This window comes from Toxorhynchites rutilus, chromosome 1 (assembly GCF_029784135.1).
Source record: "Toxorhynchites rutilus septentrionalis strain SRP chromosome 1, ASM2978413v1, whole genome shotgun sequence".
NCBI classification, from domain to species: Eukaryota; Metazoa; Arthropoda; class Insecta; order Diptera; family Culicidae; genus Toxorhynchites; species Toxorhynchites rutilus.
This window is the reverse complement of record NC_073744.1, coordinates 16,210,186-16,235,185: the sequence shown is the minus strand read 5'-3', so window position 1 is coordinate 16,235,185 and position 25,000 is coordinate 16,210,186. Positions and strand designations below refer to the sequence as shown.

General features: G+C 35.2%; 2 protein-coding genes and 2 non-coding genes across 11 annotated transcripts in view; 1 reads left to right on the top strand and 3 right to left on the bottom strand.

Annotated features, from left to right (window-relative positions):
• LOC129775128 (polypyrimidine tract-binding protein 2) overlaps nt 1-25,000 on the bottom strand; it is a 658,886-nt gene that overhangs the window by 512,327 nt on the left and 121,559 nt on the right. The window lies entirely within an intron of this gene.
• Nucleotides 3,612-3,718, top strand: Trnay-gua (transfer RNA tyrosine (anticodon GUA)). Its single transcript has 2 exons — nt 3,612-3,648; nt 3,683-3,718. It is a non-coding gene; the product is annotated as a tRNA-Tyr (tRNA).
• Nucleotides 14,430-14,503, bottom strand: Trnai-aau (transfer RNA isoleucine (anticodon AAU)). The gene has a single exon. It is a non-coding gene; the product is annotated as a tRNA-Ile (tRNA).
• On the bottom strand, nt 19,423-23,782 carry LOC129775106 (uncharacterized). Of its 5 annotated transcripts, none has more exons than XM_055779409.1 (4): nt 23,460-23,782; nt 23,320-23,394; nt 23,098-23,268; nt 19,423-23,043 (listed from the first exon to the last, which is right to left on the bottom strand). In XM_055779409.1, the coding sequence occupies exons 3-4, from the start codon at nt 23,239-23,241 to the stop codon at nt 19,714-19,716; spliced, it is 3,474 nt and encodes a 1,157-aa protein (XP_055635384.1). In that variant the 5' UTR covers nt 23,242-23,268; nt 23,320-23,394; nt 23,460-23,782; the 3' UTR covers nt 19,423-19,713. The 5 variants fall into 5 exon arrangements, with proteins under 5 accessions (XP_055635384.1, XP_055635392.1, XP_055635364.1 ...); XM_055779417.1 differs by having other exon boundaries at nt 23,098-23,265; XM_055779389.1 differs by having other exon boundaries at nt 23,320-23,782.

Sequence of the window (25,000 nt, the reverse complement as noted above, 5' to 3'; positions counted from 1 at the left end):
TGCCAGTTCCTTTGGGAATTTTCAAAATATATTCATGTGAAAGAGTTTAATTGAATGTTTTCTATCCATGTAACACTGTGACCAAATACATTTGGTTTTGTGGTTTTTCAATCAATCGCAATTAACAGGATAGCTTCAGAAGATTATTCTTCCCCATCATATTTCCGTATCCAATATTGTATGCGCCCGCAATCGATTATTGCTCAGTCGCCGAAAGTTCCGAGCTCAGAGAGTTCATTCCCCTCTAGTTTGCCTTCCAAATTGCCATCGTAAACCACACCTTCTCTCGATTCAATCACACACAAAAAGCATACTTAAGCGATATTCTGGTGGTGAGACACATTCATTTTTCGTGAGGACATCGACAAGACAACATCGTTGCCTAACGTGCTGGAGGAGGTGGACGGCGAAGGATCGACACATACACGCGCAGAAGTTCAGCATCGAGAAAGTTCCGGAAAGATCTAATCATTGCTGGAAAATAATCTGCCAGTTCCTTTGGGAATTTTCAAAATATATTCATGTGAAAGAGTTTAATTGAATGTTTTCTATCCATGTAACACTGTGACCAAATATGTTTCAATCAAGTGCTATTAACAGGTGGTTATCGAGTTGGTATTAACCACTGGTGGGCTTCCAGTATCGAGGAAAATGTGGAAATAACTAATCGTTAATGAAAATAATCTGCCAGTTCCTTTGGGAATTTTCAAAATATATTCATGTGAAAGAGTTTAATTGAATGTTTTCTATCCATGTAACACTGTGACCAAATATGTTTCAATCAAGTGCTATTAACAGGTGGTTATCGAGTTGGCATTAACCACTGGTGGGCTTCCAGTATCGAGGAAAATGTGGAAATAACTAATCGTTACTGAAAATAATCTACCAATTCCTTTGGGAATTTTCAAAATATATTCATGTGAAAGAGTTTAATTGAATGTTTTCTATCCATGTAACACTGTGACCAAATACATTTGGTTTTGTGGTTTTTCAATCAATCGCAATCAACAGGATAGCTTCTGAAGATTATTCTTCCCCATCAGTAGGATATTTCCGTATCCAATATTGGATGCATAAAACCTTGTGCCTCCAACGTAACGCTCTCGTTTTCGAAGTTTTCCAAATATTCATTCATTCAGAATGAATTCAGATTCAACTTCATACAAATGATCTCTAAATCAACGATAGTCCTACGTCACCCTTGCGGTTATACCATAGATATAACCCACTTCCTGTTTTTTTTAATTTTTATTTCTTACCTAGCTTTTTTCGGAATATTTTGAAAATATACTGTATTATATTAGTCAAATCATTTCATTTGATACCAATATTGAGGGATTGCAAAAAATACATAGTCGACCTTTTTTTGGCGGCGATCCTTTTGAAGTTATGTTGTTTATTATGTTTCGTGTTCTACAAGTCAAATCATTCAACCATTTTTCAACGACGGTCAAATTGAATTTTTCAAGATCATGTAATACGCAGTTTTATAATGACAGTAGAATTAAATGTATTTTTGAAATTTCGGATCAATCATTCAACAGGAACGAGGTCAATTTTTTATTAATGTGGGACAACCCTGCAAAACACTGAAACATACATACAAACAGAACAAGCTGAATGGAACCATTAAAAAGTAATTGTTTATTTGAGAGCTGCGGGCATTTTAGATTTAGAACTTTCATGATCTTCTGTATCCTACCAGTCAAGCCCATTCATTTAATACCCATATTGATGGGGTTGTAAAAAAAATATATATATGGCGCTATCTTGTGGTGGCGGCCATTTTGGGTTTACATTTTTCATAAATAACTGTGTTCTAATAGTCGAGCCCTTTCGTTAGATACCCATATTGATGGGGTTTAGAAAAAATATGTAATCCGCCATTTTGTAGTGGCCGTCATCTTAGATTTGCATTTTTCATAAATAACTGTATTCTACTGGTCAAGCCCTTTCACTTAATACCCATATTGATGGGGTTGTGACAAAAATATATATGGCGCTATCTTGTGGTGGCGGCCATTTTTTTTACATTTTTCATAAATTTTAAACCAAAATGACCGTGTTCTACTAGTCAAGCCCTTTCGATTGATACCCATATTGATCTCAAATGGCCGCTTCCATGGCCGAGTGGTTAGCGTCCCACATTATCATGCCGGAGGTTCGGGTTCGATTCCCGTTCTAGCCGGGAGATTTTTCGTCAAAGAAATTTCTTCCGACTTGCACTGTGGTCACGCGTATTCTAGAACTTGCCACTCCAGAATACATTCAGGGCGTGTTATTCGGCACAGAAATCTCAACTTAGTAGTACTAATAAAAATGACACAAGTAATACTCACGTTGAGAAGGCAAAAGTTCCACTGGGAACGTTAATGCCATCCAAGAAGAAGATTGATCTCAAACAGAACTCTGCTGTTTAAGGACCTTAAACTACGTGAGAACAAATTGATCAACATAACCTGCAAACTTGGTTGAAAGCATGCTCTGACTCTGACTTCTGCAGACAGTTATCTGTGCCAAAGGAGGACACACGAAATACCAGTGACTGATTTGTTTATGGCCTTTGTTTCAAATATACGACATGTATTCTTTTTATTTTTCAGACCAAAATGTGCAATAAATATTCATTTCACTATTTTGAAGAACAAACCAAGCTTTAACGAATCTTTTTTCTTCTCACTGGGTAGAATGGCATGCATTTATTATCCTAGAAAATAAAATCTCGATAACTGAATTGAACTCGCCTACCTTTTGATTACATTTTTTAGAACTAATAGACTGTATTCTTATTTATTGCCAGTACTGTAGATGCAATTTTGAACAAATGAACCAATGGTAGTCCTACGTCAAGCTCACGGTCATCTTTAGCTGAAATAATTTACCGATGCTACAGGTGGTTTTGGATCACAGATGCCATTGAGAACGAAAGTCCTCGATCGTCTTAATCTTACTCAACGTTGTTGATGTTATATTATCTCGATCAGAGACATGAAAACTTTGAAACTATACTTGTACAAGTTAAAACATGTCCTCCAAACCATAGAATAATAATTTCGCTTATGTGATTCTACTATTTAAATATAATTAAATTTGTTATATATTTATATATTTGTTATATAACATGAACACCTCTTTGATTTTTGTATATGTTATGCAAAAAACATCAACTCTCAATAAAAATAAATATGAAAAAATATATCGCGCTTCGTCCAGAGACCATGTAAACTATAAAAAACAAACACAATCAATAATAGCGAAAACCAAATCCATTTTTTTCGCAAGTGTATTATTTTTTTTTTTCAAACAAGACTCATTGGGTTCAATTTGATATGTCGATAATCTAAATCGGTCTAGTGGTTCACAAGTTCTGATTTTTTTAAAGAAGTCATTTAAAAAAAAAAAGAGAAGTTGATTTTTTGGAACACCCTAAAATGGGAATAGGTACCCTAATAAAAAAAAAAAATAATAATAAGGAACGATAAGGCGATAAGGAACAAAACTATCAATTTCCACGAAAATCTAAGAATCGGTTTGGCATGCAAATATACTACTTTGAATTTATAAATATATACTCAACAATTTATTGACACTTATCGTTAGAATTCCCAACGCCTTCGATAGCTCAGTTGGTAGAGCGGTGGACTGTAGAAAGGAATGCAATGAGAGAGTAGTAACAGCAGAAATCCATAGGTCGCTGGTTCAAATCCGGCTCGAAGGAAAATTATTTTCTATAGTTTATAAGGCATTTTCAACTAGTCGTCGGCATTACTTTTTTCAATCATTCTAATTTATTATTTTGAGTTGCTTCTCTTTAGGACCAGTTTCAAAAACAACATTGGTTTCTTAGGGTGGATTATTCCTGAATTAGGGTTGTGTATAAATTCGTGTTTTTCTATCGATTCCCGATTTATGATCTCATTTCAGTAAATAAAAGGTTAAGGTAAAAGTTCATCTCGAAAATGTGAAACTGATAGGAAATATCATGAGAATATAAGCTTTTTCTCGGAAGTGATAGTAGATAGACAATGTTCACTAGCCAGACCAAAGAAAGCAACACAACCTTTCTCCAATGAAAAAATCCATGGGACAAACTGATACCGCATCACAACCCATCACATGATATACAAGAACGCAACGAAATATCTAATAATTAGGAACATGTTCTTTCGGAAGAAGGATCGGAGCACTTTATTTTTGGCAGACAATGGAAACGCTCAAAAGCGGTCCAAAATCTTATTGGAAGTTTAACAAATTATTAACTTGCTCTGAAAACATGATTCCAACTGTCAGCTATAACGATTCTGCTTCGAAAACTTTGAAAATGAATAGGAAGCTCGATAATTTAGTATAATTCGTAGTTCATCAGTAGTTGATAATTCAGTAGTTGATCGTAGCATGGAAAAAAATCTATCAGCCGAAAAGCACAAAAAAAACAACCATTATTGGCTTTTTTTATTATTTCCGCAAGACTTGTTGAACTATAACCCCGGACTGTATTTGAATACGGAGTCAACACGCAAACATAGAAACTCATCCTAGTGATAGTTGAATCACAAATTAATTCGCAAAAAAAAACAAAACAGAATCATCTAACCAACAGGTTCGGTGGACATGGAGATGAGATTCTACCACAATACACGATCTAGAGAGAAAAAAAACACACAAAAAAAACAGACAACAGAAGACACGAGAAAAAGATATCCGTCATCATCATTACAAAAAAAAGAAACACACGCCGGACACACATGTTTGTGTGTGCGTGATGTACATGTGGTTAAGTGGCGAATAAAGCGGACCACGTTGACTGCCGCCGGTATTCGCGGTCACGCTTCCAGTACGGTCGGGACGTACCCGAAAAGCGTTGAAACAGCTGAAAACTAACTGTGTAGTGTTCTCGAGCGTTACTACCACCCCCACACGGCGACCGTCGCGAGATATCACCAAATCTCTTGGATATTACCTTCTCGGAGAGCCATAAACACAAACTCTCGCTCTCTGTTGATCAATTTCAGACAGCAGCTTACATACAGACGAATATTGCAGGCGAGCTTGTGTGACAACACCACACCGGCGAATAGTCCGAGATGCGTTGTGTAGGTGTCGAAAACACGGCGGACATCAGTAGCATTCTCTTCCTCCACACACAGGGAAAATCATTCAACAGACACTTCTAGCAGTTACCGATCAGGGGATCATATCGGCTTTGGCAACACTGTTTCTCAATCGAGGAAGTCATACACACTAACATCGAGCGATAGTGTTGATGATGATGATGAGTCAGGTCATCATCGGTCAGAACAACGGTAGAGAACAGCACAAGGGCTAACGCCTAAATTAGGTGTTCAAGTACAGGTGCGATGCACCTCGTAGTTGGTGCTGTGTTGGTGTTTCGGTAGGGAACAAGGGAAGCAATAAAAAAAACATCGTAACTCTGCATTTTACGGCCATCCGACCCCGAACTACCGAACTTGGAGAGGGCAATAAATGCGTGTGTTGGAACAGAGACGAGTGGCAAAAAGTTGGATATGCGTTTCCTGTCGTGGAAGGTTAATAGAAGTTTTACTATAAGCGAAAATGATAGCGAAAGTGTAATGGTAGACAACAATAGAATGAACTGTTCTAATGTCTATTAGACTTATCTTTTGATTCCACACTGTTTCATTCCGATAAGCGCATGACAGAATAATCCTTCATCAGGCTTCTCGTTCAAGTCACAGAATCGCGAAAATCTACTCAAACTGAGTTGAACCTGAACAATTCCAATTCCACAATTCCTGAACAATTCCACGCCAAATTAGCCGAAGAACAACAAATTTTCATGCGGTCCTCTTCGACTTTATTGAAACTTGGTACACAAATGATGGAAGCTACCCAAAATCAAAATTTTCATTATCATATGACCAATTTAAATTACGACTGATTTTTTAAAGGGGCTTTTTTCAAAATCATTGATCTTTTTTTCGAAAAATCGTAACTCAAAATCCAAATGTCTGATCGAAATACAGATCGGATTCGATTATAAACTGACTCGATTATATATGATTCGATTATATTAGGTTAGGGAAAAAGTAATCCATTATTTTTGGGTGAATTCAAAACTATTTTAATATGCTCCGGATTGTCCGATTAGGGTCAAATATGCACCGTTTTGTTGTAAAATTTCTTGCCATTCTGAAGGTAGCTTCATAATGTTTCTATCATAGAGGTCTTGGTCGTTATTGGCGAAAAACTCTAGCAATAGATTTTGAAATCTTCTCTTGATCCCATGTTCTTATTAATCAGGGAGTTTAACAATGCGAGAAAAAGGTGGTAATCGGTTGGTGCCAGGTCTGGGCTATACGGTAGATGCATTTAAACATCCCAATCAAGTTTTCGAAATTGTGTGGCCTTGCGTTGTGCTGTTCGATCATAACACCTTTTTTTGTTAGCCAATTCTGAACGTTTCTGGCCAATCGATTGCTTCGAATGGTCCATTTGTTGACAGTAGAGATCTAAATTACAGTTTAGCGCACAAATTTCTTTTTAATTTAAAGAAATAAACAAAATAAAAAATAGTTTATTGCACGTATTGCACGTATTTTACTGTTTCAGTATCGGCACCATAAACACCATTCACGATTTCAGCGGCCTCGTTGGCATTGTAGCCTTTATAAATGCAAAAGTGTAAAATGTACCGAATTTACTCTTTATTGACCTCCATTGTTAGCACCCTGTAACTCACACATGAATGGAACAAAAAAAAACAACAAAAGCATTATTTCAGTGTGAAATGTCACAACAACAACGAGCCTAAACTTGAAATTGTATGATGGATACTACGCGAGATATTGATCACTAAAGCCAGCTATCGAGAAAATAATGGATAACATTTTCCCCAACTTAATATAAACTTTCGGATTCGATTATATACAGTATGATTTTTTTGTTTATATTTCAAATATGACTTATTTCAAGAAAAAATATTATATTTCAACGTTAAGATTGGAATATAATATTACATAAACAAATAAACAATCAAGTTTATTATGAACTTTTGGGACTTCCAAAATATTATTCAAATCCACCAATTTAAATGTTACACAGACATATCCTGTACAAAATATTCACATCCTTCGAAAAAAGCAACATAATCGTCTTAAGTAGCATGCTTTTTAATGTAGAGTGAGGTTAAGGCAAACAGGACCCAAAACGAAAATGAAACTGATATATTATTTTCATCAAATATGATCGTCTATCACCTCCTGAGAGATTCTGGATAATTTTTTTTTCATGTGAAAAATGTGTTTTCTGACTCTAAGAAGATAAATCAAACATTTAATTCTTCTTTTATATTCGAAAAAACGAAAAATTTATGTATAAAAAACAAATGAAAAAAAAATTTACTCGATTACAGTATCGTTTCGATTATATCACGCCCAAAAAAAACGCGTGATATATTGGAAACGTGATATATTCGAAATTTTATTATTTTTTATATTATTTCTGATATTTTTTCTGATGAAAGATCAGTTTATTTCTTTTGACATGCAATGTTTTAACATTATTTTTCGTTCGTGATTTTCGTAATGTATGGAAAAACATTTATTACATTGTTTATCACATGAACACGTGATACAACAAATCAGAACACAATATAACACAACCTATCGAAACGATTGAAATCACTCGTATTTATTTGTAACAGCATTATATGAGCTAGAAAAATTGTTCTGTTCTATCCATTCAATCGCATTACTATAATGTTTGACTGTCGTTCTGTGTTAATTTCCTTCTGTTGGTGTTAATAGATCACATATTTCAGAGTTGCTATTCCCGGTTGACACCTGTATTCATTAATAATTTTCTTTAGACGGACCAGCCCAGGACACTGTAAATCTCTTTAATAAAGAATCAACAAAATCTTCTTCAACTTAAATTTTCCTAAAATCATTATCTTCATCCCATTTTGATTGCATATACTGATCATATGTGATACTGGGTATTTATTATTTCAACTTCGAGCTCCAGTACCACTACATGAGTCTAAGAATCTGGAATCGTAAACAAGGTTGACAGAAAAATATTGAATTCTTAATCTGAATGATAGTTTCGTACCACACCTATTTGTTTTCAAGATTTGATGATTGTGGTTGAAAAAGCTTGCTGTTAGGACTCAAATAGAAAAAATACTACATCTTTCTATGTTTTTCTTCAGTGCCATGTTCAATGTTTCTGAACTTATCAAGATTGTTATTTTTAGTTTTCCTTGTTAGATTGGTCCCCAGGTTAATTGAGCAATATATGCCGCCGATAGCAGAAAAAAAATTATCAATATGAGAAAATTTCTTCCTACAATGGTTACCACAATGGCTTTTTCATTAAAACAGCTTTAGGTTGTAGTTCCATTCTGGCCTGAAAACGCACTTCCGGATAAAACTGATTTTGGAACTATTGAAAAAAAAAACAGTTTCTGATTCTTCCAGGCAAAAGGAGATACTCGATAGTGCACTGAAAATGTCGTATCTTTGTAACAACGAAAGTTCTTGGATCTTCCAACAATCATCGATGGCAGATTATGAGTATCAGAAACATACAAACATGACATGAAAATTGTCAGGTTTTGTCAGTTTTGATTCGTGGTACGCTTTTTTCCTCGAAATGAGTTAATGTTTTAGTGTTTTGACAAAAAAAACCAGGTTCGTCGCAAAATTATACTTGATCTAAATTTTCAGAACTTGAAACTATGCATTGCCAGAAAATCGACCGAACACTTTTCGCCACATACAATATGTGAGGTCTTCGAATACTGAATCTCTTTCAAAAATTAAGACACCACTGAACTTCAACGAGGCAGGTACAACAAAATTGGATGTAAACTTTTTGGCCTGCAAGAAAAAATATAAAAAAATATAGCGCCCTCTAGTCCAAAGCTATGAAAACAATAAAAAACGACTGCAATCAATAATTACGAGAATAAGATCATTTTTTTTGCAAGTTCATGAAAGGCTAGCTCATTGGCTTCAATTTGATATGTCGATTATCTAAATCGGTTCAACGGTTCAAAAGTTATGATTTAAAAAAAAGTAATTTTTGGGGAAAAGTGTAAAAAATGATTTTTTGGACCACCCTAAAATGGAAATGGTCACTTTAACGAAAAAATAAAAATACGGGTCTAATATTTTGCGATAAAGACCAAAACTACCACTTTTCACGAAAATCTGAGAATATATTGGTTTGGCATGGAATGGCTGTATATTAGGGTGCCAATGAAAATGGTCATCTCGAATTTCAAAAAGTTATTCCATAAAAAATGTTCACCACCTCGAAAACACACCCTATGCAAAACATCAGCTCAATCGGATTTAAGGGAAAGTGGCGCAAAGCGGTCAAAGTTTTTTGAAAATCGAAAAATCACCCAAGGTGGGAGGAGTAAAGGAAATCGGGGTTTTCGAAAAAAAAAATCTATGCCAAATGTCTTAAAATTGCATGAAACGTCGAGATCTAGTGTTTTCGGAAATTTTTTTTGACAAAAATCGACCTCTGGGACGACGAAAAAAATTTTTTTTGGCACTTACTCGTTTTATCCTTTGAAAAGTCGATTTTTGAAAAAAAAAATATTTTTTTTAGATAACTGTAAATCTCGATGTGTCATGCAATTTTAAGACATATGGCATGAAAAAAATTTGAAAGCCCCAATTTCCGGTGATTTTTCGTTTTTCGAAAAAAATCAAATTTCAACGTCTGCGACACTACTAAATGAAGTTCGAATGAGCTAATATTTTGCATAGGGTATATTATGGTGCAAATCAACATTCCGCAGCATGTTCCGAATGAAAAATTGAGATAACTATTTTCATTGGCACCCAAAACCATGTTTCGTCCCGTAGTCCGAAAACAAAACCCAGAATGTCGATTTTTGACAAAAAAAAAATTTTTTTTCGAGATAACACTAGATTTCGATTTTTCCTGCAATTTCAAGACATTTGGCACCAACAATTTTTTTCGAAAATCCCGATTTCCTTTACTCCCCCCTTGGATGATTTTTCGATTTTCAAATACTCCTATACCTCGCTTTACAGCCTATATACGTTCGACGAATTTCGGCCGCAAAGCGAAAAACCGTATAAGGAATCAATTATTCTAATACAAATTAAATCAGATCGGTTCCAAATTTGTCAAATATGTAACATGGTTTATCATTCAAACTGTATTTTATCTTCTTTTTTTTATTTCATTTGAATCAATTTTATACATTTAAATACATTTAAATTTATTTCATTCAAATCCAAAATACATACATAACATAAACATAGAACATACATTCCTATATAAAAACCAATAATAATTTATAAAAAAAATGAAACAACTTTATGTTTCATGGGATATATGTATGTATATATACCTAATTTGTATGTTGCTTAAGTTATTGTCTCGCAAATATTTTTTACTTCTGTGCAAAAGTGATTTTTGAACCAATCCTCATTTTTTTTGCCGTTATAAAGAAACATTTTAGACCGTAAATCGAAAACGTGCCTGAATTGAAGAGAGCCGTTATAGCGAAATGCCGTATAAAGAGCGGCCGTATAGTGAGGTATGGGTGTAACTCAAACTTTGACTGCTTTGCGCCACTCTCCCTTAAGTCCGATTGAGCTGATATTTTGCTGATTTTTGTTTTTTCGAGGTGGTGAACATTTTGAAGATGGGAAACTTTTGAAATTTTAGGGTCGATTTTTCCCATACATTGGCACCCTACTGCATATACAGTGAAAAGAAATCGGAGACAGTAAATTGTTGGTTACATTGGTTACAAAAAAAGTTCATCGATTTCTTCAAGAATGTTATGATGATTAAGCTGCAGTGCATTCGCCGCATTGATTGAGAGTGGTATTAGGATTGGATCGATTTTTTTTCCATTTCGATTTCCGATTTTTTGGATCGATTTTTTGTACCCGAAAAAAATCGTGAAGAACGATCTTTTTCTTTCGATTTTTTCGATCTTTCAATGACGAATTTTATAAACATAATGGCAACGTTTGACCGCTTTGAAGCACTTGCCAACAAAGTCAGTTTGATCATACTTCGATTTAATTTCGTTCAAATTCTGATAGGATCGGAGCTACTGACAGCTACTAAGAGTTGTTGTTGATTTTCTGATGATAATTTTTCAATAAATTTATTTAATTAAATGATTCCATGATGTTGAATGTTCTGGAAAACAATTTTTTTTCGAAGATTAAATTTTTTTGTGGTCTTTATGCTTTTGATTTTGATTATAAATAGAATCATTTTTATTCCATGTTTGAAGAAAAGATATAACATGAGTAGATAAATTGGAAAAATGCTTTCGACTTGGCAACGATCGATTTATTTGTACCGATTTAGTCATTGAATCAATCCCTTCACCGTTTAGAAAATCGATTCGTCGAGATCAATTTTTTTATAAAGATCTTAAGTGGTATATACGATACAAAACTAATAAATATTATATCAATGATAAATCTCGCTCAAGACAGCCGAATTTTTTGGAAGATGATGAATTGTTAGTATTATTGCATGAAAACCCAGTTCGATCGTTGGAGGAACTTGAAAATAAGCTAGAAGTTATTGAAAGAGCTTTTTACAAACTTCCACACATCATGGGAGAGATTCGAACAGAAAGGAAACGAACATCAAATGAATTATTTCGAAATGCCAACTATTTAAACATTACGGTCACGGCCTTGCTTGCAATAAAAAGTTTTATGTGGTGATGAACACTACGACATCAGAATAGACTCACCAGCAACTTACGCCCCAACAGTTGTTGTCGCAAAATTATTGGAAATAGAGTTCCAAATCTACTATTTCGCATCACCCCTATATCCCAGACTTGGCTCCTTCGGACTACAATTTTTTCCCCAGTTTGAAGAAATGGCTGGCAGGAATAAGATTCCATTAAGGGGGTATTCTGCAGCAATGTATTGAGCCAGCATGAACAAGGTGCAACATGAAATGCAGTAAGTTCATGATTGAGTGACGTTTTCTACATGAAAGTGACTTTGTAAGTCCCTGTTGGAGAATCATAACTAATGCCAGATTAATCGTGTGTTTCAGTATCATAGCCGTACAAATAACGCTGCAAATAGCAGCGTCTACAATTGTTTATGGTCATCCGAAGTACTCTTTATTGTTCCCCAGTGTCCAATTCGCTTCTTCTGGAGTGTCTAAATTAATCTTTATTATGTTTGATATTAAGAATCTTAGCTGTGCACCTTTGGCTTAAAAATCTTCTTGATCCCTTATAATAACAAGTTCCATCGAAACCTCGTTGCTCCGCTGAAAAAAGTGTTGTTTTATATTCACAATTTTTTTTTAGAATATATAAAAATTCTAGAATTACCTTAATAGTCAGCGTGCTTTTGTAGAAGCAGCTAAAGTTGTTTGATTCATGATTAATTCTTGCCCTCGCGAGAACAATACATTAGCTGGTCATATGTCGTTATTTGTTTCATAATCGGAATTTTACGCACTGCACTGAATACGTATCGCGAACGTTCTTCTTCTTCTAGAAGATCAAAATCAACAACAATTTGCTACACCACACACTTATCTGCCGTAAACAACGTATCGAATCAACAATTCGTAGGAGTGATTCAATACTGCACAAACACTCTCCACTTAACGGTATGAAAACCGACGAGATCCAATTTTTCGTCGAGTCTCATACTTTTGGATTTAGGAACAAAAATTTAGATTAAAATTTTACTCCGGTGTTACATTTTTCCTTAATAAAAAAATGACCTTCCGAAGCAGCGATTTTGCTCTCAGACTTCACATTGTAATCTAAACCTTTTATTTTTCTCGAATCCACGTTATTAAAAAACAGAGGTATGTAACTTCAATTTGAAGAACGTACAATTGTGCAGACAACTCATCGTGCCCTTCGCCTATTTCACGATCGATACAATCGTCCATCAGCGCTATTAATTCACTTTCAAGAATTTCACGCATATTCAGCCATTCCATGTCAAGCCGATATAGTGGTTCTCAGATTTTCGTGAAAAGGGGTAGATTTGTTCTTTATCGCAAACTATTAGACCCGTATTTTTTACTTCCCTAATTGGGGTGAGCATTTTCTTTTTAGGGTGGTTCAAAAAATATATTTTTTCCACTTTTTTCCAGAAATGCCTTTTTCTAAAATTCATAACTTCAGAACTACTGGACCGATTCGGATGATCGACATATCAATTTAAAGAATGAGCTAGTTTTTCTTACACTTCTGTTAAGTTTTGATTATAATTTCGCAATTATTTATTGTATTCGTTTTTTGTTGTTTTCATGGCTTTGGACTGGCTATATTTTTCGATTTTTTTTTTCTCAAAAGCTGAGGTTTTTTACATAACACATCTCAAAATCAAAGATTTGATTTTTTTCGTTTCTAGGTTATGATTATTCATTCAACCTTAACCATCGGTTAAGGTTAAAAAATAATTTTTTCCAAAAACGACTTCTGTAAAAAAAAATTATAACTTTTGAACTACTGGACATATTCAGATGATCGACATATCAAATTGACGCGAATGAGGTATTATTACTTGAAAAAAATCACACTTGCGAGAAAAATGGATGTTGTTTTCGTAATAATTAATTGTATTTGTTTTTCATCATTTACATGGTTAAGGATACAGAGCGTTATTTTTTTATATTTTTCTCTTTTTTGCATAGCATACTATGAAATCAGAGATGTTTTGTTTGTTTTTTTTTTAAATTATAAAGTCATTTTTGGGAAAAAGAGGAAAAATGACTTTCCGAACCATCGGTTAAATTTCGAAAAAAACTCAGTAACGAAAAAAGACACATTTTTGGATATATTCTGAAAAAAATATAAAAAAATCCTCAGCTTTCAAGAAAAATATAAGAAAAACATAGCGCCCTTTAGTCCAATGCCATGAGATTTGAATCAGAATTTGTAAGAAGGATAATTTTAAAAAAAGATTAGCTCATTGGCTTTAATTTGATGTGTCTATCATCCAAATCGGTCCAGTAGTACCAAAGTTATAATTTTTTGAAAAAAATAATTTTTGGGTAAAGTGGAAAAAAATGATATTTTAGACCACTCTAAAACGGAAATAGGAAACCTAATGAAAAAATAAAAAATACAGATCTAATGGCTGTATTCAGAGACGTCGCCCAGTGCGTGACGATACTTGGCGCGCTTTATGGGTCGGTTGAATCATTGGCCCTTTTTTCTTTAAATCGTATTCATTGCCGGAATTCATATTAAAATGAAAAAGGCAAAGAATATATTGTTTCAAATAAAGCCATATTCATGACATTTAAACACAGTTCATCTGTTTTTTTATCAGTTTAATGTTCTATGGCTCCTCAAACACCCTGTATTTAACAAGGCATTGGAATAAATGACCACTTGTGGTTTGTGAAACAAACAAAATTAATGCTTCCTAAAAATATGGCTCCAGAGAGGATCGAACTCACGACCTTCGCGTTATTAGCACGACGCTCTAACCAACTGAGCTATGGAGCCGACTGAATTTATATATTTCTCATCTGAATTTTTTCTTCAGACGATACAAATATTCTTAAAAAAACAATCTGACAAAAAATCCAACAACCAAACTACCTATAGCCTAACAGAAAATGAAATCGTCTACTAATTTCGAACATCTAATCACCACTCAAATCTGATCTGGCGTACGACGCCTCCGCCGTTGTCGCAAAAATCTCATTATTTGCAAAGCATCTTTTTATTTTCCGGCAATAAATCTTTCCTCGTAGAATAACAAATTGTCTTTTTCCTATTTTTTCCGCTCTACCTATTAGATATCCATCATCAGCTAATCTCCGGCAGGAATAGTAAAACAAGCGACACAAAACGTAGGAAAAAATAGCGCGCGACTGTCACACGAGAATCTTTATCTGAATTCCTTATCCCGGGCATCATTAGACGAATTAATGGGGATGCAGCAAAACAAAGCGCGGACTGCAGCTGCGATGACCTCTCTCCACCCAAGCACGAGGATAAAAACATAATACTTCATTAACCCTTTCAGGACCATAAGGTTACGGTACCTTATTAAATCAATTTAGCTATATGTTATGAATCAATAGGCACCCTAAAAACATAATTTATACTAAAAATTCAAAAAACTTTTACCTTTTTTTTTTTAAATTTATGGCACAAATATGTCCCTATGGTTGCTATTATGTATTGCCAGTAAAAATAATAAAAAGGTACATTCCGAAATATTAAAATAAAAAAAATAATTTACAATGGTTACGTGAATATTTAATTAATCCATGATTTTTGCTTGGGACATCGGCGTCCCCGTGGTCGTGAAAGGGTTAATATCCCGGCGCGGTGTGCAGCATTTTTTTTCATTTTAGGATTCTTCGCGAAAACCGAAAAGATTATTATCTCGGGAATAATATTTAAGGTTATGTCGGTCGGTGTCCCTCCTCCGCCGCTCCGCGTGACACTGCGTGACTCGGGCTCGTTTGTGGGGGAGGAAACAGGAGGAAGAATGAATGGATATTCAGTTTCCCGCGAACAATTCGTGCATTTGTTTTCTCACTGCCATTCCTCAAATCGCAACTCATTTTCCCCTTCCACCGAACCATGGCGGGAAAACTCGGTGTCTTTCCTTTGGAGCTAGCAAGCAAGCAGACGTTTTCGCGGATGTGGGAAGCAAATGGATCTATTTTTGGTGGTCCCAGTGGGGGGACAGAGAGATATACGACGCACAGTGTGGCTTTTGGTCTAGCTTCTGGTGGAAAAATAGGAGGTTGCTGTCACTTTTATAGGTGGCAATTTACGGCGCGCGCGATCGCTTGTTCCGGCCAGAAATATTAAGGTAATAAACATATTTTCAGCTTCCATCTTGATTTGAGCGGGTTTTGCTCCAGAATAAAAATATGTTTTGGCAATCTGCGTCCCCTGGCAAAATATTATCCGATAAACATCGGTAATGTTCTACAACTATTTTCTACGGAAATTGTAACTCTAGCGACTATATCAGATGGAAACTCATTCATCGTAAATCTCCAATGGAGCAAACGACGGCAAGTCACTTCCCATAAAAATTAATCGACGAATGAAAGTTAGTGGAAATAGTTTGCAATCACTATTACACTTTGCGCTCCCCTAAAAGCGGCGCTCTGCGTGAGCAATGCGTGCGAAACTACTGACTGCAGGTGGTTCCAGGTGTGAGCAAATTTACGGAATCCAACAACAACGGGATCCAACGAGTAATGGTCTGGTCTGGCAGAATAATGCTGCGGAGAGAGTAGTAGTAGTAGCATGGGGGTGGGGGCAAATTTATATTCCACAAACCAATGCTTCGCTTTTCTCGTTGCCATTGTTGTGATGGTGCCGAAAAAGGATACCTGAAGCAGGAGTTCCCTCGACAATGGAGGCGCCTTGGATGATGTGTGCATTTTAATTAAGTTGTTCATCGTACCGTCCCACGCTGCGTTCATAATTAAAAGGGTGTCCCCCACCAGCCACGTTTAGCGCGAGGAACTGCAGCAAATCAAGAGAAGTAACTCTGTTTGACAGTTTTCATTGAAGTCGAATTGTGGATCGGAGGAGGAGATTGTTGAACTCACAAGGAATATAGAACCGCATTGCTGGAATGATTTGAAAAACTAATTGTGTTAACTAATCAGTTTGAATCAAGCATTGCGTAAAAACACAAGTTTATATTGCTTCATGATGATACTCCATCATGCACTGAACAACCGATAAAAAACTATTTATGAGACACGCATTTGCTTACGAAAAAGTAAATAAAAAAAGGGAAAAACAAATTTTATGTTAAACGGTTCCATTGTGATAAAACATAATAATAATAAAGAAAATGTACTAAAAGCTAAAAAATAATTGGGCAAATTGCAGTTAGTAGTCACATCCCTTCCTTTAATCAAGGGCATTGATGAGACTAAAATAAAATCTTGGGGCATATGATGAAACTATTAACTATGGATACACATATCCCAATTAACATTTTTCAAACTAATATGAAATCAGCCGTTTTATAGCGTTTTTCCTGATGATTGAATAGGCAGTATTATAAATGTGGGTGAAGATACCAATAAAAAGATACCAATAACTTTTAATTACAACTGACATTTTTTGTAGCCGATGATAAGACAGTTTTATCATTTAAATTAGAAGCACACCATCCTACGAGAATATTCTGAGATGGTGGAGTGTTGGAATTGACCCATCTGGTCATGGGAACCATTTGAAATTTCAAGAAATTTACGATAATGGACAAGTCCTAAGGCTAATATTTTTTGGAGGCGATAGAATGTCAATTTTATCATTTGAATTAGAAGCATACCATCCTCCGAGAATATTCTGAGATGGTGGAATGTTGGAATTGACCCATCTGGTCATGGGAACCATTTGAAATTTCAAGAAATTTACGATAATGGACAAGTCCTAAGGCTAATATTTTTCGGAGGCGATAGAATGTCAATTTTATCATTTGAATTAGAAGCATACCATCCTCCGAGAATATTCTGAGATGGTGGAATGTTGGAATTGACCCATCTGGTCATGGGAACCATTTGAAATTTCAAGAAATTTACGATAATGGACAAGTCCTAAAGCTAATATTTTTTGGAGGCGATAGAATGTCGATTTTATCATTTGAATTAGAAGCATACCATCCTCCGAGAATATTCTGAGATGATGGAGTGTTGGAATTGACCCATCTGGTCATGGGAACCATTTTAAATTTCAAGAAATTTACGATAATGGACAAGTCCTAAGGCTAATATTTTTTGGAGGCGATAGAATGTCGATTTTATCATTTGAATTAGAAGCATACCATCCTCCGAGAATATTCTGAGATGGTGGAGTGTTGGAATTGACCCATCTGGTCATGGGAACCATTTTAAATTTCAAGAAATTTACGATAATGGACAAGTCCTAAGGCTAATATTTTTCGGAGGCGATAGAATGTCAATTTTATCATTTGAATTAGAAGCATACTATCCTCCGAGAATATTTTGAGATGGTGGAGTGTTGGAATTGACCCATCTGGTCATGGGAACCATTTGAAATTTCAAGAAATTTACGATAATGGACAAGTCCTAAGGCTAATATTTTTTGGAGGCGATAGAATGTCGATTTTATATTTGAATTAGAAGCATACCATCCTACGAGAATATTCTGAGATGGTGGAGTGTTGGAATTGACCCATCTGGTCATGGGAACCATTTGAAATTTCAAGAAATTTACGATAATGGACAAGTCCTAAGGCTAATATTTTTTGGAGGCGATAGAATGTCGATTTTATCATTTGAATTAGAAGCATACCATCCTACGAGAATATTCTGAGATGGTGGAGTGTTGGAATTGACCCATCTGGTCATGGGAACCATTTTAAATTTCAAGAAATTTACGACAATGGACAAGTCCTAAGGCTAATATTTTTTGGAGGCGATAGAATGTCGATTTTATCATTTGAATTAGAAGCATACCATCCTACGAGAATATTCTGAGATGGTGGAGTGTTGGAATTGACCCATCTGGTCATGGGAACCATTTGAAATTTCAAGAAATTTACGATAATGGACAAGTCCTAAAGCTAATATTTTTTGGAGGCGATAGAATGTCGATTTTATCATTTGAATTAGAAGCATACCATCCTCCGAGAATATTCTGAGATGATGGAGTGTTGGAATTGACCCATCTGGTCATGGGAACCATTTTAAATTTCAAGAAATTTACGATAATGGACAAGTCCTAAGGCTAATATTTTTTGGAGGCGATAGAATGTCGATTTTATCATTTGAATTAGAAGCATACCATCCTACGAGAATATTCTGAGATGGTGGAGTGTTGGAATTGACCCATCTGATCATGGGAACCATTTTAAATTTCAAGAAATTTACGATAATGGACAAGTCCTAAGGCTAATATTTTTTGGAGGCGATAGAATGTCGATTTTATCATTTGAATTAGAAGCATACCATCCTACGAGAATATTCTGAGATGGTGAAGTGTTGGAATTGACCCATCTGATCATGGGAACCATTTTAAATTTCAAGAAATTTACGATAATGGACAAGTCCTAAGGCTAATATTTTTCGGAGGCGATAGAATGTCAATTTTATCATTTGAATTAGAAGCATACTATCCTCCGAGAATATTCTGAGATGGTGGAGTGTTGGAATTGACCCATCTGATCATGGGAACCATTTTAAATTTCAAGAAATTTACGATAATGGACAAGTCCTAAGGCTAATATTTTTTGGAGGCGATAGAATGTCGATTTTATCATTTGAATTAGAAGCATACCATCCTACGAGAATATTCTGAGATGGTGGAATGTTGGAATTGACCCATCTGGTCATGGGAACCATTTAAAATTTCAAGAAATTTACGATAATGGACAAGTCCTAAGGCTAATATTTTTTGGAGGCGATAGAATGTCAATTTTATCATTTGAATTAGAAGCATACTATCCTCCGAAAATATTTTGAGATGGTGGAGTGTTGGAATTGACCTATCTGATCATAGGAACCATTTAAAATTTAAAAAAAAATCCACGCGAATGGTTGAGGTTTATGGCAACTATTTTTTGTAGCCGATGGAATGACAATTTTTTCATTTTTGACTTAGACGACAGGATTCTATCTCGTTTCTGAAAGGACTCAAACTGGACAAATAAAAATACTTCAAGTTAAAAGGTAATATAAAAATTTATTGATGAGACTTAAAAATTATATCATTTTAATTTTCGAACATATTTCACATTGTTTTGTAGATGGAATTTTTAGCACCATATTTGGGGCGCATCTACTGCAACACCTCCGTCCACATGATTGACATGACAAAATTAGTGATTTCAAGCTGCTGCAGTATAAACAAATTTTTATTACTGCTGTATTTAGGAGTTTTATTTTGATTTGTTTCCTCTCAGAATCCATGTTTCCTAGCCCGGTCAACGGTTTCTTCAAAAGAAAGTTTTGTGCATATTTAGCTACATATACACCACAGTTGTAGTCGTCGTTTTGCTTGTCGTGCGCAATATTTTTCGAGCCGCTTTGCCAATTGGTTGAATCAAATGGTTGATTTTTAAGTCTCCGAATAGAGCTTACTGCCTTCAAAAATTCTTCTTGTACGTCCTTCAAATATGGGGATGCTGTTTCGAGAGGATCTAAATAAAAAGTTTCTCTATTCATAAAATCAGCAATGAAGAGAACCCAATGGTTCCCTCTTCCAACTTGCTTGGTGGGTGCTTGCCCAGCTCTAACATTCAAAGGAACCACCCATACTCCCGATGTATTGGTTAGAACTGGTAAAACATAATCTCGTTTCCTATCCAATACTTCTTTTAGTTGAGTTGTATCAAACAAGTTTCTCGACATGTAAGTTGATACCAATTTTACGCTTTCGACCTCACATTCTTTTATGGCCACTGCAATTATCGCATCTAAGGTTTCTCCATCCATATATGTATGTGCATCGAGCGTTTGAAGCATTTCTGAGCTTACAATCATACTACTTACTCCTATGCTCTCATATTCTGAAGGAAACTCACCGAAATACCATTTGGTGGTAACTGGAAATTCAAATCCTTTGTCAATGAATTGATGAATAGAGGACAGATTACAGGTAGTTTCTAAATCTTCTTCTAATGATCTTTTTCTGTTGTTATCACTGTTTTCCTTTGAATCTGGGTGCTTCTGTGTTGATTGTTCAAGTTGTGTGTTTAAGCTGTTAGTTTCCTGCTTCTTTTTCTTCTTGAACAAGTGGGTTGAAGCATCTTTTTGAAAGTATGGACTATGCCATTCGTCCTCTATGTCTTCTACGTTTCCGACAAATCTGTCATATTCTGCGATTCTATCATCTTGACGTTTTTTAGCATTACTTATTCCTTTATCAGTAGCGTATATATCTTCAATGTCAAAGTCGGAAAAGTGGAACAGAGATTCAATATACGATTGTAGTTTTCGAAGAAAATGTGTTATTCTTTCGTAGAGCTGACCTTTCATAACATTGTGTTTCAATGTTCGGAAGAAGCTTTCAACCCTTGCGTTTGAAATAGTATCCGGATTCGAGTCAATTTGAGATACTATTATATTTGACCACAAACAAACCACAGGCATGTATTTTTTCAAGGCGACATCTTCCAAGAATCCTTTGAAATACAGTGGGTTCTGTGATCCTTGGCTGAGATCATCTATTTGTTTTAATGTTGTTTCAAATGTTTCTTTTAACAACGCATAAAAAGGCGATCCCAAGAAGATTTTGTCCTCATCTTTTTTTAGAATTTCTGGTTCACCGATGCCAGTATAATCAAATTTACCAGCGCTTTCTGAATCGAAGCTTGTTCTATCATTAATTTTTGCATCTAGTTCTTTTAGTGATGTCTCAAGCATTCGGTTCTCATTTGCAGATCCAAAAATGCATGTCATAATGATAAACAGATCGATTAAGTCCACTAAGTTTGTAGCACGTACAGCCAATCGCATACAGTCCATGAACTTATGTTTTATGTTGATTGGAGCAGATTTCAAGTCCTTAGAAACTACATTCATGAAATGACTGTAGCATAAATGAATGATAGTGAAATTGAGATTGAGTTCTCTTATGCAAACTTTATAACAATCTCGGATATACTCTGGTAGTGTATGGTGTTGATTATTAAGAGCCCGTATCAATCCACCAATCAGTGACCAGCTCCAATCAACACTAACAATTCTCGCTATTTTATTCAATTTATTCATAGAGCTGCCTGACTCGTACGAAGCACGAAATATATTCAACCAATTGTGGAAGTCTACTGTTTTTTGGCTTTCAGTCACAAAGGTTGTTACGGGTACACTAAAATTTGACCGGTAATTGTATGCGACCAAAACATATATTTGAACACGCTTCTCAGCTTTTGAATATCGTACAACCGATCCAGTACCATCCATGTAGAAAATAGGACTGTAAGTCTTGTTTTTTCTCAGCTCTTTGAACATTTTTGTATTAAAACAAATTACACCAAAGGGCTTTCTAAACACATTTTTGATATAAGATCCGTTATCCTCAGACATTTTTATCAAATCTTGAAAATCATCAATATCCCTGTTAAGCTTCGATTTAGCTTCACTGCTAATTTTTTTCAATACATTTTTGCTGACAATGTCTACCTTCTCGAATGGTTCCCTTTTTTTCTTTTCGTTGATCAACTTAGTTCGTAATTCAAGTGGTTTTTGGAGCTGCAGTTTTTTCATATTTATGTTTCTTTTTACTCCTTTGCAATATGCCGCTTTCAGGTTTTCCCCGTGTATCAGGGTCATAGCGACATTAACATAGACATCGACTTTATATATGTTATCACCATCCGTAACAGAAACAATTTTGAAACGATAAGATCTGCAGGTCTTGTGAGCGCAGACACCATAAAATAGCCAGCCAGATTTGTTGCAATTATGAGAATTTATATTGATTATACAATAGATATTGAATTCTTCATATTTGATTTTTAACAAATCTTCTAAGGCCACTATAAAAGGCCTTCTATGCTTTTGTTGCTTATATTTAGCATCGCCAACCTTGGTTTTGCTTTGCATTATATTATGTTGATCATAATGTTTACACATTTCAATGTTCTTCTTGTTGATGTAAAAAGAACACTCGTAAATTGAAGCACCACTATAAAGTCTTTTTGTGGCAGTTGCCCCACATTCCGCAACCTTGACATTGTATTTGATCCTGTTACTGTTGCCTTTTTCTTTTATCTCTTTTCGTAGGTTTTCAAAGTCCGTTGTATTGAACACAAGTTCAGTTACATCTACATCACTGCTATAAGTAGTATCTTGTGATTTGGTCGATCCTTCAAGATCATTGGTATCAAATGAAACAATCGAGTCTTGCATGTCGTTCGTTGATCTCTCTTGCATTTGACTTACTGATGTTTCAAAAATGCGACATTCAATTTCTGGAGCATTAAGTTCCATTCCTTTCTTACATACTTTTGCAGGAAACTCGACGGATAATGATTTTATTTCGACACGCGATAAATCTGTTCCTTTCAATAAAAATCCGAATGGAGGTTGCTGAAGAATAATACATATTAATACATGAATAATTAATTGGAAATGTCATCTTACTTCGTTATCTTTTCCCGTATTATCAACGCCGTCAAAAGTAGTACTTTGAGAGTCGGCCAATTCCTCGAAATCGTTTGTGTCAAATGATACAAATGATAATGTTCTTGTTTCGACACGTGAAGGAGATGAGTTTGTTTCGGACATATGATCTGTTTTATTTAATAAAAGCTGCTAAATAACAACTATTAATACATGAATTAATAAATAGAAATGTCATCTTACTTCATGAACTCCAACGCAGTCTTGTGGCAAGCAGGCACTTTCATTCTCAAAAGAACATTCTTTGAAATTATCGATCTATAAAAATTTGAAGTTACTGTATGGCGTGACTATTTCAAAGCAATTTGATATTTTACACTTACGTTATGACTTTCAGCGGCAATTGAATGTTCAATATTCTGCGGAAATGATTTCACATTGAAAATTTCAAAATAGTTTTATTAATTTCAGGAAGCTTATAACAATTATAAGGGTTCTCACCTTTCGTTCTGCACGATACTTCTTATATGTTGGATTACAAGCGAAGTTATTCCTAACTTTTTTTAAGTTAGGTGCGCATTTTTCGTTTAATCCCATTTCTACAAGAATTTCTTTCAGATTCTTAGAATTCAATTCGAATAGCTCATCCAACTCTTCTCTAGCGATCAAATCATTCGCTGCATCCCAACAATTCTGCAAAGTAATCTCAGGAGCAAACCGTTTTTACGGATTTTCGATGTTTCATTAGAAGGCTTTTGATTACCTTCATACTAGGATAGTTCGTTTTTATCTAATCCCATACGCTCCAAAATTACTTGCATGTTCTTAAAATTTAACTTGAAATCATATTCTAGGCACTTGGTTGAAATTAAAACTGTTAACCGCTTCTAAACACATCTCTAAATTAATTTTATAAGAGGATGCACATCTTCACAGTACACATTTCTCAATCCTTATAGTACTCCGGTTGGAAAGGGTCTGACTAAATTTACTGTAGGAAAAAACGACACTAGTTTTCAAAGTCCAAATTTTCACTATAACTTTCTCTAATGGTTTCTAAATACACGTGGTGAATAAAAACTTATAAAGATGGATCATATGCTGCTCTGCTACTTTTATACTCCCTGAAATTGGTGGGGTGTTTGTCCTGTCGGCTTCGCTCGGTTAGCTCGGGTGATATTAGTTTGTTGTGTTGATACTGCTTTCATCTCACTTTCGCACGTCTCTCGGTGATGCGATTGAATGAAAAGGATAGAAATTGTTTCGGCTGGTGTACGGAAAATTAGTGTTCCAAACGAAATGGATCGTCGTGGAATGGATCATGTTCTGCTCTGGTGGGGTATTTGTCCTGTCGGCTTCGCTCGGATAGCTCGGGTGATATTCGTTTGTTGTGTTGATACTGCTTTCATCTCACTTTCGCACGTCTCTGGGTGATGCAATGGAATGACAGGTCATGTCGCAACACGTATGCGCTCGCTCCGCGTGGCGCAAACAGTAGATATTATCGTCTATTACTGCTATTAATCACCTAATATTATTCTATACACTAACTTAACGAACCAAAAAAATAAACACCCTTATTCTTGTTTTCGAACGAACACAAAACGTTCGAAAGAATGCCTCATTCGTATCCTTGGTTTCGTACGAAAGAAATCTATCCGTTCGAACATTCGAACATCGTTCGTTCGAACGAATTGCCCTATCCTCGTTTTCGTACGAAAGTGTTTTTTCATCGGTCAGTCAAACGACACTTTTGAGTAGCGAATCAGATGAAGCGTAGAAGAAAATTTAATCGATGTTTACGTTTTTGTGGTTTATTCAGACGCATAAATACTCAAATTGATTTTCTCTAATGTTTATTTTAATTAGGGTGGGAAATTTCTATAGAAGCAGATAAAAAATATATAGACATGATTTCTTGATC

What these genes read in the sequence shown, in the direction of transcription:
- LOC129775106 (XM_055779389.1), bottom strand. Translation starts at nt 23,241, where the DNA reads ATGTCCGAAACAAACTCATCTCCTTCACGTGTCGAAACAAGAACATTA. An exon ending in ATACGGGAAAAGATAACGAA is followed by an intron (nt 23,044 to 23,097) that starts GTAAGATGACAT and finishes ATTATTCTTCAG; the next exon opens with CAACCTCCATTCGGATTTTT.